Source organism: Hyaena hyaena, unplaced genomic scaffold (genome assembly GCF_003009895.1).
Source record: "Hyaena hyaena isolate Hyena2069 unplaced genomic scaffold, ASM300989v1 scaffold_281, whole genome shotgun sequence".
Taxonomy (NCBI): Eukaryota; Metazoa; Chordata; class Mammalia; order Carnivora; family Hyaenidae; genus Hyaena; species Hyaena hyaena.
In genome coordinates, this window is record NW_024080914.1 from 1,542,920 (window position 1) to 1,562,889 (window position 19,970).

The 19,970-nt window shown below is 41.7% G+C and overlaps 1 protein-coding gene across 1 annotated transcript in view; it reads left to right on the forward strand.

Annotated features, from left to right (window-relative positions):
* The first annotated feature begins 5,347 nt into the window (after window positions 1–5,347).
* LOC120241374 (olfactory receptor 10J3-like) overlaps window positions 5,348–19,970 on the forward strand; it is a 164,949-nt gene continuing 150,326 nt past the window's right edge. The window contains 1 exon segment of the mRNA XM_039246435.1: window positions 5,348–5,852. Within this exon segment, the coding sequence (XP_039102366.1) occupies window positions 5,348–5,852 (505 nt within the window).

Sequence of the window (19,970 nt, forward strand, 5' to 3'; positions counted from 1 at the left end):
GGGGAAAGGGAGAGAGGCAAACCATGAGAGACTCTTGAATGCTGACAAAAACTGAAGACTGATGGATGTGGGGGGGAGGGGGGAAGGGCATGGAGGAGGACACTTGTGGGGATGAGCACTGAGTGTTATGTGGAAACTAATTTGACAATAAACTATTTGTAAAAAAAAAAAAAGAAGAAGAAAAAGAAAGTGTCCCACAGGAATCCAGCTACAATACTCACACTATGATTTACTAAGATAATCTATCCTGCTGAAATGGAATCTATTAACAAATGAGTATTTTTGGGAAATACTGAATTTTACTTAAGCGCCCAATGTCTTAGAAATACTCCACAGACAAATCCCCCATCTTCTAAAGGCAACAGTTCTTGTACCCCCACACACACACATCCATGGCATCCCCTCAATAAAGTCAAGGATAAGGGAAAGAAACCATTTGAGAAACTGGCTCTGGAATTACAAAGCACTGATCACAGGGAAAAATACAGAAGTCCCATTTTTAATAAGATCCCTCGATACCTGTCTGGAGTCTAACTCTCCTGGCTCCCCCGAGATACTTAGGAAGTACGGAGAAGAGATGGAGGAAAACAAGGCTACTCAACAAGGCTTTTCCTTGGAGATTCCTCTCTTGATGGCTGAGTTTATAGGTGCTCCTTCTCTTACCCACAGCTATCCGAGCCAGGGGGACCAGAGTGCATGTCACGTGCCACTTTTTCTGAGCTACAGTCCTATCTGGAGAGATGTAGGTGGTTGTAAGGTTGTGCATTCTTGAAACAGGCACCGGGTTTTGTGTGTTTTGTTATAGATGCTGTTAGAGTAGATTTGAGAGGTTTTGGGGTGCACGTATGTTCGCCTTGGGCGGGCTCTAGTTCCACTTGCTTCTGTATCCACCTTGGGCCGGGATCTGGAGTTTTAGGAGGGGAAAACCACAAAGATCGGCCAACTGGGCTCCTGTCCTAAAATCCCAGACTTGTGCACTCTTTTCTATCATCCTGTGATCAAGCGTTTTTCTTCCACTGCCTTCAGATAGTTCTAATAATCAGAGATTTTTAAAGAAGTCACTGTATCCATCGCTGGCATCTTAGCATTTTTGTTTCAGGATCTCTGGGGAAGAGGCCATAGGGTTTTGTTTATTTTCTGCAAGAGTAATTTACACATAATACCAATTTTCAGGTTTGCCTAAATGACAGATCTAAAATTTTTTCCCTTTCCCTAGCAGGTTCACTTGGATTTAAATAACAGATATGATTTGTTTTATCAAATTCTGTAGTGGTTTCTTTCCTTAAAAATGCAAGTCTCTTTGCGACTTTGAACTTTTTTCCCTTTTTTATTTGGAATCTAATCTTCATGACTAAAACATTGGCTGCACTAACTCTTCATTATGTGAGGCGGTTTCAGTGTTTTTATTTTCCCAAAAGGATAATCTGCAAGTACATTTTCTGTCTCTCTCATCTTTCATTGTCTCAGTGTTTTTATTCATTTTGTTAACTTTTTAAAAATTCTTGGATGGTTGTTGCATATCACAGAGATGATACCAAAGATCACTTTAAGTGATTTGCCCAAAACGACATGTTTTGATGTTGAGAGATTCCAGATCAGTTTCCAGATTTTCCAAGCCCCGGACAATTCCCATGTTTCTCACATTCTAATGAGCCCCTAAAGAATTGTGGGTGACAGATTTGCAGGAATAGAGTCTAATTTGTGGCTGAGAGTCTTCTTAAAAATCAACTTTGAGGTGTAAAACATTACAATGGTATATAATAGAATAACATGCAGTGCAATATACATAATTGCAATACACCATATACATAATTGGAATACACCAATTTTAAGTATCCATTTTGTTGAGTTTTGATGAGTTTACACACCTGTGTAACTACCACCATAATCAACATTTCTTTCATCCCAGAAAGTTCCCTTGTGTTCTTTTGCAGTCAATTCCCTAATAATCCTGGCAGCCACTGATCTGTTTTCTTGCACTACAGATTAAATGAGCATTTTCTAGAGTTTCATATACATAGACTTCTTCTGTATGTCCTCTTTCGTGTCTGACTTCCGTGATTCAGTACATTGAGATCCAGACGTGTTTTGTTTGTATTTGTAATTCATTCCTCTTATTGCTGAGTATTTCATTATGTGGATATACCATAAACATTTGCGTTTGCAGTTTCTGGCTTCCGGGAATGAAGTTGCCGAGGACATTCCGTGTACATGTCCATACAGAGATGTGGAAACTGTGTGGACACATGTTTTAATTGCTCTTGTGCAAATACTTAGAGTTATTGAGTCATGAGATAAGTATATATATTTCCTCCTCTGAAAACTCGCCATACAATTGTCCAAATTGGTTATGCCATTTTACATCACCTCAATCAGTGCTTAAAGGTTACAATTCCTTTACCTCCCTGCCAATATTAGGTGCTGAGCTGTTAATTTTAGCCATGTGAGTGGGTGTGTAGTGATATCTCGTGATTCTATTTTACGTTTGTCTGATGGCTAATTGAACATCTTTTATGTGCTTTTCAGCCATTTGTATATCTTTTGTGAAACGTCCAAATATTTTTCCAATTTAAAAAGTGTCTTAGTATTAAGGTGTAAGAATTCTTTATATATTCTGAATACAAGTTGCTACGTATTGTGAATATCTTCTCCCAGTCAGTGGCTTTCCTCCTCATTTTTCTAACAGTATCTTTTGAAGAATAGAAGCTTTAGTTTTGATGAAATTCAGTTTGTGATCTATTTTTTGATGATTTATGCTTTTTGTTTTGTATCTAAGAACTCTTGCTCATTCCAAGGTTGTGAAGATATTATCACCATTTTGTCTAGGGTTTTTGGCTTCAGCTTTTATATACGTGATTCATTTTGAGTTATTTTCTGTGTATGGTAAGAGGTAAGGTTTTGGGTTTACTTTTTTCCATACAGATCTCCAGTTCAAGTAACATTTATTGAAAGTACTATCATTGAGATATCTCAGAACTTTATCAAAAATCAGTTGACCCTATATGTGTGGATCATTTTTGAACTCTGTTTTTATCCCATTGAGCTATGTCTACTCTTTTTTCTTTAATTTCTGAGAGAGAGAAGGAGAGAGACAGCATGATCGGGGGGAGGGGGGGGTCAGAGAGAGAGGGAGACACAGAATCTGAAACAGGCTCCAGGCTCCGAGCTGTCAGCACAGAGCCCGATGCGGGGCTCGAACCCACGAACTATGAGATCATGACCTGAGCTGAATTTGGATGCTTAACTAACTGAGCCACCCACGCGCCCCTACTCTTTTTTTTTTTAATGTTTATTTTTGAGAGAGAGAGACCGGGACACAGAGTGCAAGCAGGAGAGGGGTAGAGAGAGAGGGAGACACAGAAACTGAAGCAGGTTCCAGGCTCCCAGCTGTCAGCACAGGGCCCAACATGGGCTATGAGATCAGGAACTATGAGATCATGACCTGAGCTGGAGTTGAACGCTTAACTGACTGAGCCCCCCAGGCATCCCTGTGGCTACTCTTATACCTATTTTGTGCCTCTTTGATTACTGGAGTCTTCAAATGAGGTAGTACAAATGTTTTATTCTATTTGAAATTGTTCTGGCTTTTTTGTTTTTTTGCATTTCCATGTCAATTTTGTAATGGAAATGTTACTATCCTGGAAAGAGGGTTTTGGTATCATCCTAGTCTTATGTTGAATTGTTGTGAATCCAGAAATTAGGACAGCCTTGTGACCTTGTGTAAGGAAAAGTTTCACTGAATGGGACATTCAAATACATGTGGACCCGCTGTCCTGACCCTGATAGGCTGGGATAATGGTGAGGTCTCAGAGGAAGTGGGACAAATAAAGATAGAGAGCTTTCTCTGAGTATCAGAGGGAAGGATGTTTCATTTCTTTGGAAATTACAAAATCATTTGCAAGGCCCACAAGTAGGTAAGTCCAGAGGAAGTTGTAGACTCGGAAGAAAAGATCGATGGAAATAGAAATTTAGGAGCAATCAACATAGAAATAATAACTGGAGAACACTGTGGGAGAGTGGAGAGCCAAAAAGCAAGGGCCAAGGATTAAGCAGAAAACAGCATTTACAATTACGATGTAGACGGAGGGAGCAGGTTCATGGAAGACGATGACACGAGCCCTGCGAAGAGGGGGAAATAGCACAGTGTCATGGAAACCAAGGTCAGACAAGGCTTCCAGGAGGCAGAGTTTTAAGAAGTGTCAAATGAATAAGGACAGAAAAAGAGGATAAAGTGGGCTGACAGTTTTAGCAGGGGGGACTCTGGTGACATTTGAGGGAACAGTTTGATGGAAGTGAACATGATGAAGCCAGCCCGTGGGACCTTCGGGGGGTGGGAGAGGAAGTCTGTCTTGGTAACTGAAAACGAAGAGATGGAGGACTGGTCACCGTGGAGACCCACAGGACCAGCTGTGTGTTTTCTGCATAGGATGGGATTCCTGTTGATTGAAGAGGACTAGGGAATGGTTTCTCATCATTATATCAAATCCCTGTGTGCACCAGATTTTTAAAAACCAACAAGCCAGCTTAGCCCGAAGCAACTAGCAGACTTTCTCCTCCTCCTCAACTCTGGTGGGTACATTCCCCCGTCCACACTTTGAAATGTTCTAACCCTCTCCTCTTGCACTGGAGGTGAAGCAATGCCTTACACAATTCTTTCTTCCCGACTTCACCTCTTAAAAGGGTGACTGGAGTCAGCAGAAGTGATTTCTTCAGTGCCAATTGAGTAAACAGTGGAGTGATCACGGCGGAAGCTCTGCTTTGAGGGTCCGACGACCTGTTTGCACCCCATTAGCTCTGAAAGGAGGTTTCTAGATTCAGAACTCAACTGAAGCACCACGTAAAAGTCCATGGTAACCCTGTCACCAAATCCAGTGACCACTTCTCAAAGGCCCTCTTTCTCGACCCTCCCGTTGTGCTGTCACATTCACACCAAAACACTCATCTCTGTAGTTTTCTGGACACTCACTCGGCTGGTACTCCACCTGGTTAAGTTTTTCTAGGCGGTGGATGTCGTTCCCGACTGGGACACAGAGCAGGGCTTCTCCTTGCTCTATGCTTCCCCTGGTGTCAGAATGAGGTGTGTGAGGTAACGTTTATTCAGAAGTCTTCACCTTGAGCAGGCAATGGTTGGCTCCACGGTGATAAATGACACGTGGGTGAGCCCCAAGGTGGCTCTGGTAGTTCTCTCTCTTCATGTGCAAGGGCCCAAGCTTTCTGGTCATGGAGGCAGGAATTGGGCTCATTCCCTCAGGGCAGCTATCATCGCCCCTTCTTGTAAAGTCCAGTTGCTGATGGGAGTGTTCTCCTTGATGACTACCTTTATCATTTTCAGACACGGATCTAGCAGATGCAGAGAAAGAACTTCACCGAAGTGATGGAATTCATCTTCCTGGGATTCTCTATCTTTGGAAAGCACCAGATAACCCTCTTTGTGGTTTTCCTAGCCATCTACATTTTAACTCTTGCTGGTAACATCATCATTGTGACCATCATCCGTGTTGACCGTCATCTCCACACTCCCATGTACTTCTTCCTGAGCATCCTGGCGAGTTCCGAGACTGTGTACACACTGGCCATTGTCCCACGAATGCTTTCCAGTCTCATTCTTCATAACCAGCCCATCTCCTTGGCAAGCTGTGGGACGCAGATGTTCTTTTTTGTTACCTTGGCCACAAATAATTGCTTCTTGCTCACTGCAATGGGTTATGACCGCTATGTGGCTATCTGCAACCCCTTGAGGTACATGGTCATCATGAGTAAAGGGATGTGTGCCAGGCTGGTATGTGGGTCCTTTGGCATTGGTCTGGTAATGGCAGTTCTCCACGTGGGGGCCATGTTCCACTTGCCCTTCTGTGGCAGAGTGGTGGACCACTTCTTCTGTGACATTTACCCTGTCATGAAGCTATCTTGTGTCGATACCACTACCAATGAGATGATCAACTATGGTGTCAGTTCATTTGTGATCCTGGTCCCTGTGGGCCTGATCTTCATCTCCTACATCCTCATCATCTCCGCGATCCTCAAGATCCCCTCTGCACAGGGCCGGAAGAAGGCCTTTGCCACATGTGCCTCCCACCTCACGGTCGTCATCATCCACTATGGCTGTGCCTCTATCGCCTACCTCAAGCCCAAGTCAGAGAACTCAATAGAAAAAGACCTTCTCCTCTCGGTGACTTATATCATCATCACTCCTTTGTTGAACCCTGTTGTTTACAGTCTGAGGAACAAGGAGGTCAAGGACGCTCTACGCAGAGCTGTGGGCAAAAACATTTCTTAACAGATGGAATCATTTTGTCGGGAGACCTTTCACCCAGTGTAATGTGTGTTTGCTCACAAACACAAGTTCATCAAGTACAGTGCTTCCCAAGAAGAACACCAAAGAGTAGAAATGCTCTTCTTTTTCATGCTTTAGGGACTAGGCAGAAAGCAGGGTTATGCTCCAGTGAATATTGTTCCAAAGACATAGGAATCCTTCCAAGCCACATTAGAACTACTTGTTTCTGTGACTCCGGATTTGGGTTTTGAAGCCTCCTCTGGCCCCCACTTTGCCTGGCTCCTCTCAGACCATCAAATCCTTGACCTCGTCTGCAGATGTGGAGAGGAGGCAATTGGAAGAGATCTGGACAGTGTCTTAAGGGGAAAAAACAAAAAACAAAAACAAACAAACAAACACAAAAAACCCCACAGACACAGCCGGACAATGGCTTTTATCCTCAGGAGTTAAATCACTTGCTCTGTGAGTCATTTCAGAAAGGGTTTCCTCATTCTCACGGATTGAAAAATAAACAGCTTTTGCAAAATCCCGTCTTTGATTATCCAGCCACGTGAGCTCCCACGATAGTATTTATTTCTACATGTGTTCTTCCTCCTGTGCAATCAAGGCAAAAATTCTTGTTCCCTAGAAGCTAAGCAGGGAGAGAAGGTATTGGTGTCTTTTCTCTGTAAATTGCACTTTGATCCAGATGCATTTTTCAAAAAAAAGTTTTCAGCCTATGGAAGCGTGTGGGGTTTTTCATTTCTACGTAGCAGCTGCAGTGGACCGGTAGTTATCAGGTGTTGGCTGTACTGATTCTAGAGCCTGAAGCAGATGCCATTAAACACCCTTCGGTCAGGAAACAGTGAAAACTTCATCCTCGTCCTGTTTGTAGCAGAAGAGGCATAGCCATGCTACATGGTTTTATACCCTCAGTAAGGAAGGTTGTTGGACTATTGTTATAAACCTGCCCATCAATCTATCTCCACCCTGAGACTGAGCTGGAAGGTACTAGGAGACCAGATCTAGAAGCCTTTGTTTCCATACAATCCTGGTCCTTCCTCAGTGTTGCTCCATCCCCCAAGTCGGCTCCTGTCCCTTACTTTCTTTCCCACTTGAATTTTTTGGTTCTGTACAGTAGAAGTAGTACTGAGGCCTCTTGTAGGTGACATGTCATTTTCTCCTGCTCTATAGATCCTTCTGCGAGGAGGTCAATGGCAGGGGGTAGAGGGGTCTCTGTCCAGCGCCCCCTGCGGCAGACTGTCGCAGTCCACTGCTCTTAAGAGCGGATGTTGGCTGATTACGAGCACCTGCTGTCCCTCTAGAAGAGGTATCCCGGTCCTGGAAGGAGGGCTTGGAGGAGCCTCAGGGCTTTTGAACTTTCTGAAATTATTAAATTGTGAGTAAAAAGGTAAATGTGCCTGTTCCTTCATATTCTTCAAGGATTTTCACTGGTGTAACTGTTTCTTCCCGGAAGTCCTAGCAGAGATGCGACAAGATCCAACTTCGCTCTTTTACAGATCCCTTGCTTCCACAGTTGCTGTAAACTCTCCCAAAGAAGCACTCTTTGATCCCATCCACATTTGCCTCTGTGGGTGCTGCTGCTCAGCCATGAAGTTGGGGGGAGAGGAGGAGAGGGTGGGCGCTGCTTAGCGGGGAGACTGAGGGGAGGGAGTGGAGGATGGAGCCCCCAGGGCACATCATCTACACTGAGTTTTCTTGCCTTCTCCCATCTCTCCCCCCCCCCCATCCCTAAGTATTTGTACATAAGCCCTGCCACTCCTGTCTTGCCTCGTGGACAGGTGAGCACTCCTCTGGCATCACATGGGCTACATAATTTTCTTGGCTTCAGGTTCATGGGAGGAAGCCGCTCCCACCAGGGCTGCGCAGCACAAGGTATGAGAGAGGGCAGGGTTGTGTGGCTCCGGGGCCTCCCAGTAGGATGAATTGGGAACGGGGGCTCATGGTCCTGAAGCCTGTGATTGTAGTCCTTGGGAACCTTGTGAGTCTCCCCCACCCCCCAGACTGTCTCCATTGTCTTTATCATTGTAATTCTGCTCTCTCGTCTCCTCTTGCATATTGCAAATACTTTTCTTAGCACTTCTTTCATTCAGCTCTTTTGTTCATCAGAAAAATACTCACGATCATGTGTTCAATCTGTGCATATTTTCCAAACAATATCAAGGAGTTAACCAGTTCCGGGTTCAAGATAGTGAGTACTGACACAGAGACTCTGTTTCCTGTTACTCAGAGTTCAGTGGAGAAGACAAGATAGGACCAAGGTCAAAAACTGGCTACGGGCAGGTGTGCAGGACTCTTGTGTGGGGCCAGGGGTGTTCTACAAAAGGAACTGATCAAATTTGTTTAGCAGGCCAGGAAAGAATTCATAGAGAGATGCTTAATTAACAATGCAGCATTGGGTCAGGTGAAGTCTGGAGGCAGTCGAGACACAGAGAGGAGCCTAAGCAGAGAAAAGCAGCCTGTAGAGGCTGGAAGTGTTGGGAAGGTGGGTATTTTATGCATCTCTTTATGCCTGCCACCGTGTCAGATACTAGCCTGGCAAATAGTGGGCGCTTAATATATCTTTGGATATATGAATGTGTGAATTAAGTGCGATGTCTTGTCCAGGGTTTGCAGGGGTTTTGTTTGTTTGTTTTGTTTTGGGTAGATCTGGCTTAACCCCTCTGTATGCCTTGCAGACTTTCCATACCTAAAGTGAGCCAACAGAAAATAACAGTAAAGCATACTGGAAATTATTTTTCCCCATTGCAGGATTGCCTACCAGCAGTTGGTCTCACTTGCTCTGTGAACCATTGACATTCATATATTTTGCTAGTCACTTAAAATTGGACTAGAGAAAAATCTTCCCTTTGAAGGAAACTGGATTAACACCAAGTTAGTGTGTTATAGCCATAACCAAATCAATGACAAACTTAAAAACGCTTGTTTGACAGCTCGACCTATAAAGCCATAGGAAAGATTAGGAAACCGATAGTTATGAATCTTAAAACTTCTGAAATAAGATTCTTACATCGTTGAGTTTGTAGCTTCTCTAGAGAAAAACTAGTTTCACCTGATTTCTGTCCACATTCCCTGCTTACACCGTGTGGTGGAGTTGAGGGGAAAATGGCTGGAGTTCTCCCAACAGGAAGTAGAACAAACATTCTCTTAGTACAAATGTTTCAGGAAGAAGAGAGAGGAGAGACCAGTCAAAAGACAGACACGGAATATACGGTGCACAGAGCTTAACTTTTATAAAGGCATATTTAAAAGGAGTAAGGCTCCAAATCGATTTTGTTACTCTTGCCGCGTTCACCCGTGTGAGTGCGTGTGCGAGGTCGTATGTGGATGTGCGTGCACGTGTGTGTTTTTTGTGGGGAGAGATCGCCTTTGAGAGCTTTAGATGTGATGAGTTCCATGGTTAAGCAGTAATGTCTTATTTATATTCTTTCACTGAATAACTATCCCTAGCACTTATGTAGCTCTTTACAGTTCACAGAGGTCTTTCACATTCATGACCTTGTTTGGTCCTCCCTGCACTCCTATTAGGTACATAGTACTGCACCATTTCTCAGATAAATACAACGGGGGTAGATAAAGTGACTCTCCTGAGGTCGCCTCCATGGTTAGAGATGGGACTCACCGAAGTGAGCCCCACAGAGCTATTAATTCTGAATGTCATGCTCTATTATTCCACGTTTACATACACACTTTATTCTTACCAGGGGATAAGGCAGGAGGAATAAATTTTGATTAAACGCTAAAGCTTCATTTCAATCAGTAGTGATAAGATCTTTCTGAAATGTCCCATTTCCTTCCCTGTCTTTGCCAAAAAAAACCATATTGAACATCAGGAATATATTTCCTGAAATGTTTACTGTGAGACACTTAAATTTATCTTGTGGTCCATTGATGTCTTCACTTGGAAAAGAGCTTATAACAGAGTGTTTGCTTCTGAATTAAATGATCCACATATTACAGTATTTTGAGTTTTGTATCAGCATTGCATGGTTTCTGAATTTGAAATGATTCCTTTTGTTACATCCACAAATATGCACGTCTACTCTGAGTATCAGGCACTAGGTTAGGCACAAGGGATGCAGGTATAAGACCTGAACCTTGCTCTTGAGTAGGTAATAATTTTCTGGCAACCCATTTCAATAAAGAGTGACTAGTGCTATACACGCAGTACCATGGGGCCACAAAGAAGAAAATGCCTGACCCAGTTGATGACCTTCACCCTTGCATGTACTGATAGGAGCAGGTCATGGTGAATGAGTTGGCTCAGTCCAAACAGTGTGCTCTAGGGACGCTTCCTGACATCGTGTCTACTCAGATGCAAGTGCATCAGGATTCATGGATCCAGAATTTCTATAATGTATCATCCACCATATCTAGCATACAATTACAGGATGCTCATCATGGGAGCAAATAGAAAAATATGACGCATGGTCAAGAGAAGAGCATTCTATATGAATTTATATGAAGATGGCCGAAATCAGCAGTCAGTGACCTAAAAACAAGCAAGTATAAATACGTCTGAAGACTTGTGGGAAAATATGTTCATAATGAACAGACCTATGTGGGATATCAAGAAATTGTAATGAGAGGGAAATTAAATGTATAGGAGTGAAAATTCTTTGAAATGAAATATTTACTAATCTGTATAACAGCAGATTGGAGATGGTAGAAGAGCCAATGAACTTGAAGATGGATCAATAGGGATTATTGAATACAAAGAAAACAATGAACAAAAATGAAGTCTCATTGATTCATGCAATAATATCAGCCTAATTTCCAGGTAATTGGAACCTCAAAAAGACCATAGAAAGTGTCAAACACTTGAAGACCCATTGGTCAGAGATTTCCCAAATTAGAAATAAAGACTTCTGTGGATCCAAGAATCTCCATGAATCCCAAGCAGAGTAAATGAAAAGAATATCAAATCTATGTATTTCAGAGCCAAATTTTTAAGACGAAAGATAAAGGAAAGCTTTTGAAAGTTAACCGGATTAGAGGAACATTTTACATATCTGAGAATAACAATAACTTCACTTCTGATCAGAAACGATGGAGACCAGTAAATAATTAAATGACATTTTTAGCGTTAAGCCAGGATTCTGTATCCAGTTAAAAATATCATTCAAAAACAAAGGCGAAATGGATATTTTCCGATAAGTGAATTTTCAGATGATTTATTTACTACCAGAATGTTGAGGAGTTCTTCAGTTTGAAGGGATAGGATACCAGATGCAAGATACAGATTTCCAAAGAGGAATGAAGATGACAAAGGAAATGGTCAATAGTGAGTAAATATAAAATGACATCTTGTTCCTCGGTATGTATATATTTTTAAGGAATATATTTAAAGAAAACTATTATGAGGCCTATGATGTCTGCACATGTCATACAGAGGACAACTGTAGCTCAAAGAAAAGTCAATGTAAGTGTACTCTTGAGATGCCTTTAACAAGAATTGATACAATTTTGACTCTAAGAAAGATTGTGCTTAATTAAGAATGCATGGGATAAAGGGCGCCTGGGTGGCTCAGTTGGTTAAACATCCGACTTTGGCTCAGGTCATGATCTCATGGTTCATGAGTTCAACTCCTGCATTGGGCTCTGTGCTCACAGCTCAGAGCCTGGAGCCTGCTTCAGATTCTGTGTCTCCCTCTCCCTCTGCCCCTCCCCTGCTCACATTCTGTCTCTCTCAAAAATAAACATTAAATTTTTTTTTAAATTAGAAAATAATGCATGGGTTAAAAGAAAATGAAGCATAGCCAGGAAGGTGCTAGAGAAAACAGAACACAACATACTTAAATACAGAAGAAGGAATAAAGGGAGGGACAGAGGAACAGACAACAAGTGGGCCAAATAAAAACATAGTGAAACAATAAACTTAAACACAGCAATATTAATAACTATATTCAACCTAAATAGACAAATCATCTCAATAAAAAGGCAGACATTGTCAGGGATGGATAAACACAAGGAAGATAACTCTACACTATTTATAAGAGATAATTTGAAGTAAAAATACATAAATTGAAAGAAAAAGGGGTAAAGATACACCATGCAAATTCTCATTATACTGGAGTGGTGATACCTTCCAGAACTTTCATTAGCATTTCTGGTAGTCTAGGGATTATTTCATTTTATCTAAAAGTGTCATTATTTCATTCTTATGTTGAAAGTAATAGCCAATAAAGTAGGCATCAGAAGAAGAAATATTACCGTAAAGGAGATTGCATTAAAATAAAGGGCATCTGTAAGACCTTACAATCTTAAATATGCATGTTCTTCCTACCAGAGCTCCAAAATAAGTAAAAACTAAGTTAAATAGAGAAGTAGATCTATAGTACTGGTTGGAGATATCAATACTTCTCTCTCAGCAATTGAGTAGTTGGAAACTAAGCATAAAAAATGGTGGTCCGGTTTCAGTCCACTGTATCTATTGATATTTTTAGAACATTCCAACTAATGGCAGAATACTTTCAAATGCATCTGGATCTGAGAGCACATAATGAAATATAAGACCAGATTCAGTACACTTTTAAGGATTAATAGCCTAACAAAGTGTGTTGTCTGTCCATAAAAGAATTCAATTGTAAGTAAAAAAACTATCTGGGGGAAAAAAAAGCCTAAACATTTGGAAGTTTAACATTCTTTAACTGATGGGTTAAAGAATAATAGAAATTGGAAATTATTTAGAGATGTATAGACATTAAAACCCGTGAGGTCCACCAGTGCTTAGAAAGTTACAGATGGAATAGCGTAGAGAAGGAGTTGTGGTCTGTTCAGGAGACAGAAATCAGAGCAACTTGAACAAGGCAAGTTTAATATAAAGAATTGTCACAAGATTGTTCAGACAACATGGAGCCGCAAGTGCCAGGTGACTGTCTCCTCTTCTAATTATACAGAAGTCTTTTTCTTTCCCTGCATGAGGATGAAGACTGGTGGAGTTCAGGGATGCTGGGACAGGAAGAAGAATTCTGCAGGGGAGTTATTTAGATGTCATAGGAGAAAAAGAAGCCACTCCTACTTTCTTCTCTTCTGAACCTGTGAACTATGGCCACACAGTTGTCTGATTCAAAATGTATGCTACTTGCTTTAAAACCGAACCCTGTCATTTCAAGATATCTTTCATTTGGTGATGGACCAAGTCATTAGTAAGCTGTTCGTCTTTCCAGTGCAGCAGCTATTTGGGTGATGGAGTGTGTGTAAGACTAGTCAGTTTCGTGAACGTGAGTCCATTGCTGTACTTCCTTGACTGTGAAATGAGTTTCTTGATCAGCTGTAATCCTGGGGACTGCTGTAATGGTGGTTAAGGCATTCTGAGTGTCCACAGACGGTGTCCTGGTAGAAGCATTCTGGGCAGGGAAAGCAAAGCCATTCCCAGAATATGTGCCTATCCCAGCAAAGACAAATTTCTGACCCTTCCATGGTGGAAGAGATCCAATATAAGTAACCTGCCACTAGGCTGTTTGTTGTTTTTTTTTAAAACAAGGAATGGTGCATGGAGGAGGGCACTTGTGGGGATGAGCACTGGGTGTTATATGGAAACCAACTTGACAATAAACTATTAAAAAAAAAAACAAGGAATGGTGCTACACTTACGGCTGATGATGGGTCTACTAGACGCTCATTAACGGTATTTGTCAGGTCAGCCTTGGTAAGGGGAAGTCCATATAATTGAGGCCATTCCTGATAATGTGGTCACTTTGTTCGTGAAGCCTTTGAACTTAGGTATCTAGGAGAAGAGGCTGACTGACATCCATAGAGCGGCCTGTTTTGTCCACTTGACCACTGTAAGCCCTCATTTTGATTGGTGGGCCATGGTGAGATTTTGGCTCCCAGGATATTGGCATCAATTCAGGGTCCACATCAAGTAGTCCTTAAAATGGCCAGGTGTTTTCTGTTTCTTAGTGTGGTCACTCTAGTATACGGGCACTTTCCACTTTGGGGGAAGGTTTGGTGGAAGATTTATAGTGTATGCTTATGTGAATGATGCACGATACTTCCTCAAGGAGATTTAGCCTCCCTTTTGATCAAGATGCTCTGGGTCTGTGGCTTGCTGTAGGTTTGGAAACTGGCGGAGAGACTAGACTGGTCAATCCCACTGTATTGACTCAAGTTAGGTGACAGGTGTAGTGTCAGTTTAGGTCTGACCGGCAGTGGGCTATTTGGTCCCGGGTCTCACCCTGTGGTTGTTTCCCCAATCCTTGGATGTAAAATGAGAGTCGACACACTTAGCAATTGGCAAAGTTTCTACAGTGACTCCCTGGCATGCACTGTTAGTAGGAAGTATTCTTTTCCCTGCCAAGATAGTAAACAAGAAACAATATCATATTACTGTGATAATTGTAGAGATTAGTGGCACTGTAAAAGGCTTGAAAGAAACAGGGATGGTAATACCCACCCCAGCTCTATTTAGTTCCTCCTGTTTGGCCTATGAAAAAGTCAGACGTATGTTAGAGAATGACTGTGGGCTGTTGTAAACTTAATCACCTGTGACATCAATTGCAATTCTCGCTCCCAGATGTCGTATCATTGCTGGACAAATTGACACGTCATTTGGTATGTAACTATTGACCTGGATAAAGTATTTTTTCCCCACTAGAAACATGCAAACTACCAAAACTGAAACAGGAAGAAATAGAAATTTGAACAGACCCGTAACCAGCAAAGAAATTGAATCAGTCATCAAAAATCTCCCAATAAAAGTCAAGGGCCAGATGACTTCCCAGGAGAATCTTCTTTAAATCAACATTTAAAGAAGAGCCAATACCTATTCTTAAATTGTTTCAAAAATAAAATGGAAGGAAAACTCCCAAACTCCTTCTACAAGGCCAGCATTGCCTTGATTCTAAAGCCAGACAAAACCCCACTAACAAAGGAGAATTAGAGGCCAATATCCTTAATGAACATGGATGGAAAATTCTCAGCAAGATACTAGCAGATCACATCCAACAGTACATTGAAAGAATCCTTCACCATGATCAAGTGGGAATTATTCCTGGGCAGCAAGGGTGGTTTAATATTGACAGATCAATCAACATAAAACACCACACAAATAAAAGAAAATATGAGACCCATATGATCCTGTTAATAGATGCAAAAAAGCATTTGACAAAATACAGCCCATTCTTGATAAAAACCCTCACCAAAGTACGGATAGATGGAAAATACCTTCACATCATAAAGGCCCACAGATAATAAAATCACTAATGTGGAAAAACTGAGAGTTGTTCCTCTGTGGTCAGGAAAAGACAGAATGTCCATTCTCCCCGTTGTTATTTAACATAGTACTGGAAGTCCTAACCTCAGCAATCAGACAACAACAACAACAAAATAAAAGGCATCCACATCAGCCAGGAAGAAGTCAAACTTTCACTATTTGCAGAAGATGAAGTACATTTTATGTAGAAAACCCAAAAGTCTCCACCAAAAATTGCTGGAACTGATACAAACTCAGCAGTCAGTGTATAAAATCAATGTACAGGAATCAGTTGCATACCTATACCCCAGTAATGAAGAAGCAGAAAGTGAAATCAAGGACTGGATCTCATTAACAATTGCACCAAAACCCATAAGCTACCAAGGAATAAACCTGATTGAAGAGGGCACAAAGAAATGGAAAAACATTCCGTGCTCATGGATTAAAAGAACAAACCTTGTTAACATGCCTATACTACCTAAAGCAGTCTACACATTTAACGTGATCCCTATCAAAGTACCACCAGCATATTTAACAGCTAGAAGAAACAGTTATGAAATTTGTATGGAACCACAAAAGACCCCAAATTGCCAAAGCAGTCTTGAAAAAGAAGAAGCTGGAGGCATCATGATTCTGGACTTCAAGCTGTATTACAAAGCTGTAGTCATCAAGACAATGTGCTGGCCCAGAAATAGACACATAGATCAGTAGAATAGAAAACAAAACCTAGAAATGGATGCACAACTATGTGGTTAACTAATCTTCAGCAAAGGAAAGAATATCCAATAATAAAAAAAAGATGGTTTCTTCAACAAATGGTGTTGGGAAAATTGGACTGCATCATGAAGAAGAATAAAACTGGATTACTTTCTTACACCAGACACAAAAATAAATTCAAAATGGAGGAAAGACATAAATGTGAGACAGGAAACCATCAAAATCCTAGAGGAGAACACAGGCGGCAACTTCTTTGACGTTGGCCAGAGCAACTTCTTACTAGACATGTCACAGAGGGATGGAAACAAAAGCAAACATAAGCTGTTAGGACTTTATCAAGATAAAAAGCTTAAGTACAGGGGGACCTGAGTGGCTTAGCTGAGCATCCAGCTCTTGGTTTCAGCTCAGGTCATGATCTCACAGTTCAAGCTGTGTGTTGGGCTCTATGCTGACAGTGTGGAGCCTGCTTGAGATTCTCCCTCTCTGCACCTCCCCTACTCGCAGTCTCTCTGTCTCAAAATAAGTAAACATAAAAAAAAAAAAGTTCTGTACAGCAAAGGAAACAACAAAACTAAAAGGCAACCTATGGAATGGGAGAAGATATTTGCAAATGACATATCTGATAAACGGTTAGTATCTAAAATCTATAAAGAACTTATCAAACTCAACACCCCCAAAAACAATCCAGTGAAGAAATGGGCAGAAGACATGAATAGACACAATTCCAAAGAAGACATCCAGATGGCCAAGAAACATGTGAAAAGATACTCAACATCACTCATCAGGGAAGTACAAATCAAAGCCACAATGAGAAACCACCTCACACCTGTCAGAATGGCTAAAATTCACAGCACAAGAAATAACAGGTATTCATGAGGTGTGGAGAAAGGGGTGCCCTCTTGGACTATTAAACAGAACTACCATACTACTCAGCAATTGCACTATGAGGTATTTACCCAAAGGATAGAAAAATACAGATTCAGAGGGGCACATGCACCCAGATGTTTATAGCAGCATTATTGACAATAGCCAAATTATGGAAAGAGCCCAAATGCCTGTCAATAGATGAATGGTTTAAGATGTGGGGTGTGTGTGTGTGTGTGTGTGTGTGTGTGTGTGTAACCAAATATTACAGTTATCAGAGAATGGAATCTTTCCATGTGCAGCAATGTGGATGGAGCTGGAGTTTATTATGCTAAGCGAAATAAGTCAATCAGAGAAAGACAAAGACAATATGATTTCACTCATATGTGGGATTTAAGAACCAAAACAGATGAACAAAGGGGAAGGGAAACAAAAGGAAGCTAGCTGCAAGAGACTCTTAACAATAGAGAAGGGGGTGGGTGATGGGCATAAGGGAAGCCACTTATGTTGAGCACTTGTGTCTGTGTAAGTGACAAATTTAGACTAAATTCTACTCTTTTTAAAAAATTTTTAATGTTTTATATTTTTTTAGTTTTGTTTCTTTTTTTGAGAGAGAGACAGTGTGAGCAGGGGAGGGTCATAGAAAGGGAGACACAGAATCTGAAGCAAGCTTCAGGCTCTGAGCTGGCTGTCAGCACAGAGTTCAACGTGGGGCTCGAACACACAAACTGTGAGATCATGACCTGAGCTGAAGTTGGACATTTAACTGACTGAGCCACCCACGCGCCCCTAAATTCTACTCTTGAAGCCAGTATTATACTGTATGTTAACTAACTAGAATTTAATAAACATTGAAAAAAAGCGTATATACAAAAGTTTTTTTTTTCTCCATACCAATTTTAAAGATACCCAGAAGCAGTTGCTTTTGTTTGGGAGGGCCAACAGTGTATTTTCGTAGTCTTGCTATAAGGCCGTGACTGTCCTGCTCCCTGTCATCATATAGACCACAGAAATCTTGCTTGTTATGACATTTGATAAAACCTCACACTTATCAACTATATTGATGACATTGTCCAAATTGGATCTGTTGAACAGGAAGTAGCAATTACTATAGGTGTTTATTAAGACATGAGTAAGAGGGCAAGTTCAAATACTCGATCAATCAGGGTCTAATTAAAAAGAAATGTCACACTGGGCCACCTGGGTGGCTTAGCCTGTTAAGCATCTGACTCTTGATATCAGCTCAGGTCGTGAGCTTATGGTCATGAGATCCAGCCCTGCATTGGGCTCTGAGCACAGAGCCTGCTTGCAATCTCTCTCCCCCCGCCCCTCCCCTACTTGTGCTCCCTCTTCCAAAATAAATAAGCATTAAAAAAAAAAAAAATGTCACACAGTAATCTGAATTGGGCGTTTAATATAAAGAATTATTAACTTCAAGGAACTGGAGCAATGAAACATCGATAGCCATTAGTGAAGATCATCGTAAAGAATCCAGGATAGCAGAAAAAGGAACTGCCACTCTCCCCAGGGCTGAGATGGGTGGTGTGGGAAGACAAATATTCTTGGGAATGTTTAGTGTTCCTGAGCCATGGGAATGCGTATGCTTTCATTTCCGAGAGAGAGAGAGAGAGAGAGAGAGAGAGAGAGAGAGAGAGAGAGAGAGATTTTACTTTCTATGTACAGTGAGGATTAGATCTGCAGGCTGTTTGTTTCTTTAATGGTGGAGCTAATTGCTTGCATATGATAAAGCTGCTCTCTCTTCCCTAAAGCCAACAGTTACAGTTTTTGGTTAGGCACCTGAGTTAGAGTATTATCTCCCTGCCTGTTTACCTTTCTAAAGGGGTGGAGCCTGGAGCCCTGTAGAAATTTTTAGGTTGTCAAAGTCATAGATACTGGGTTTATCTTTCTCCTGGAGAGATTTGCATAACAGAGGATTAAAGATTCTTTGCATCCTGTCTCCAAGGAGACTCTCAGAGGAAGAAGAATAGTCTTCCCTACCCCCGCTCCCACCCCGTTATGAATGGAGGACATTCCTATTCATCCACCTCTTGAATCCAGAGTAAGTGTGCTGCTTATGTAGAATATGTTTTCATGTGGGTCTTATCACTCTACAGGATTGCAAATGTGGGGAGACTAATGTTCCAGTGTCATTGTGACTGTTGATTGTGCAGTGAGCATAAGAAATCTGCTGTGATTCAGAAACCTCATGTGTGCATTCAGGAAAATGTAATAAAGATGAATATTAAAAACCCAGCAAACATCCAAGGAGGAGGCAGTTCTTCCTGCATGAAGGTTAAGACCCAGACCTTACTAGAAAGGGCACACAGCATGGACTTTGAGTCATTTTGGAATTAGCCTGAGATTTGCCCTATGGTGTGCTCGGGAAAGCTGTTGCAGGGATGGGGTGTTGCTGGCAGCAGCCCATGATGCCAAAGAGGCAGGCTGAGGGTAACGGCTTACTTCTGGGTGCTGTCGATGTGCCATGAGTACAGGAGCCGGGCGCTGGAGGAGCCACCGATGTGAAGGAACTTGCCACGCGGAGCACAGTGGAACCAGGAAGAGAAGTCCCTCCCTCCCGCCCTAGGTCTGCAGCACCCTGTCCCGAGAAGGCTCAACTTGCCAGTTGTCAAGGGCCCAGCTCAGTTTCCACAGAGCAAGCGATGAAGGGAAGTTTGAAATCGAAGGGCAGTCGATCCACAAATGGCACACAGAGGTTGTAAAGTCAGTGAGATATTGCTGCCTGCAGTCAAGAGGGAAGAACTCCTACCTGATTAATCCTTGCAGCATAGAAAATTATAAAGTAGAAAGATACACTAATCTCTTCTCAGGGTTTGGACAACGGCCAGTACAAGGTAAATACGAAAGTTAAGCTCTGTAGTTGCTCTGGCCTTTTGCCTAAAGGTACTTTGTGAAAGGTAA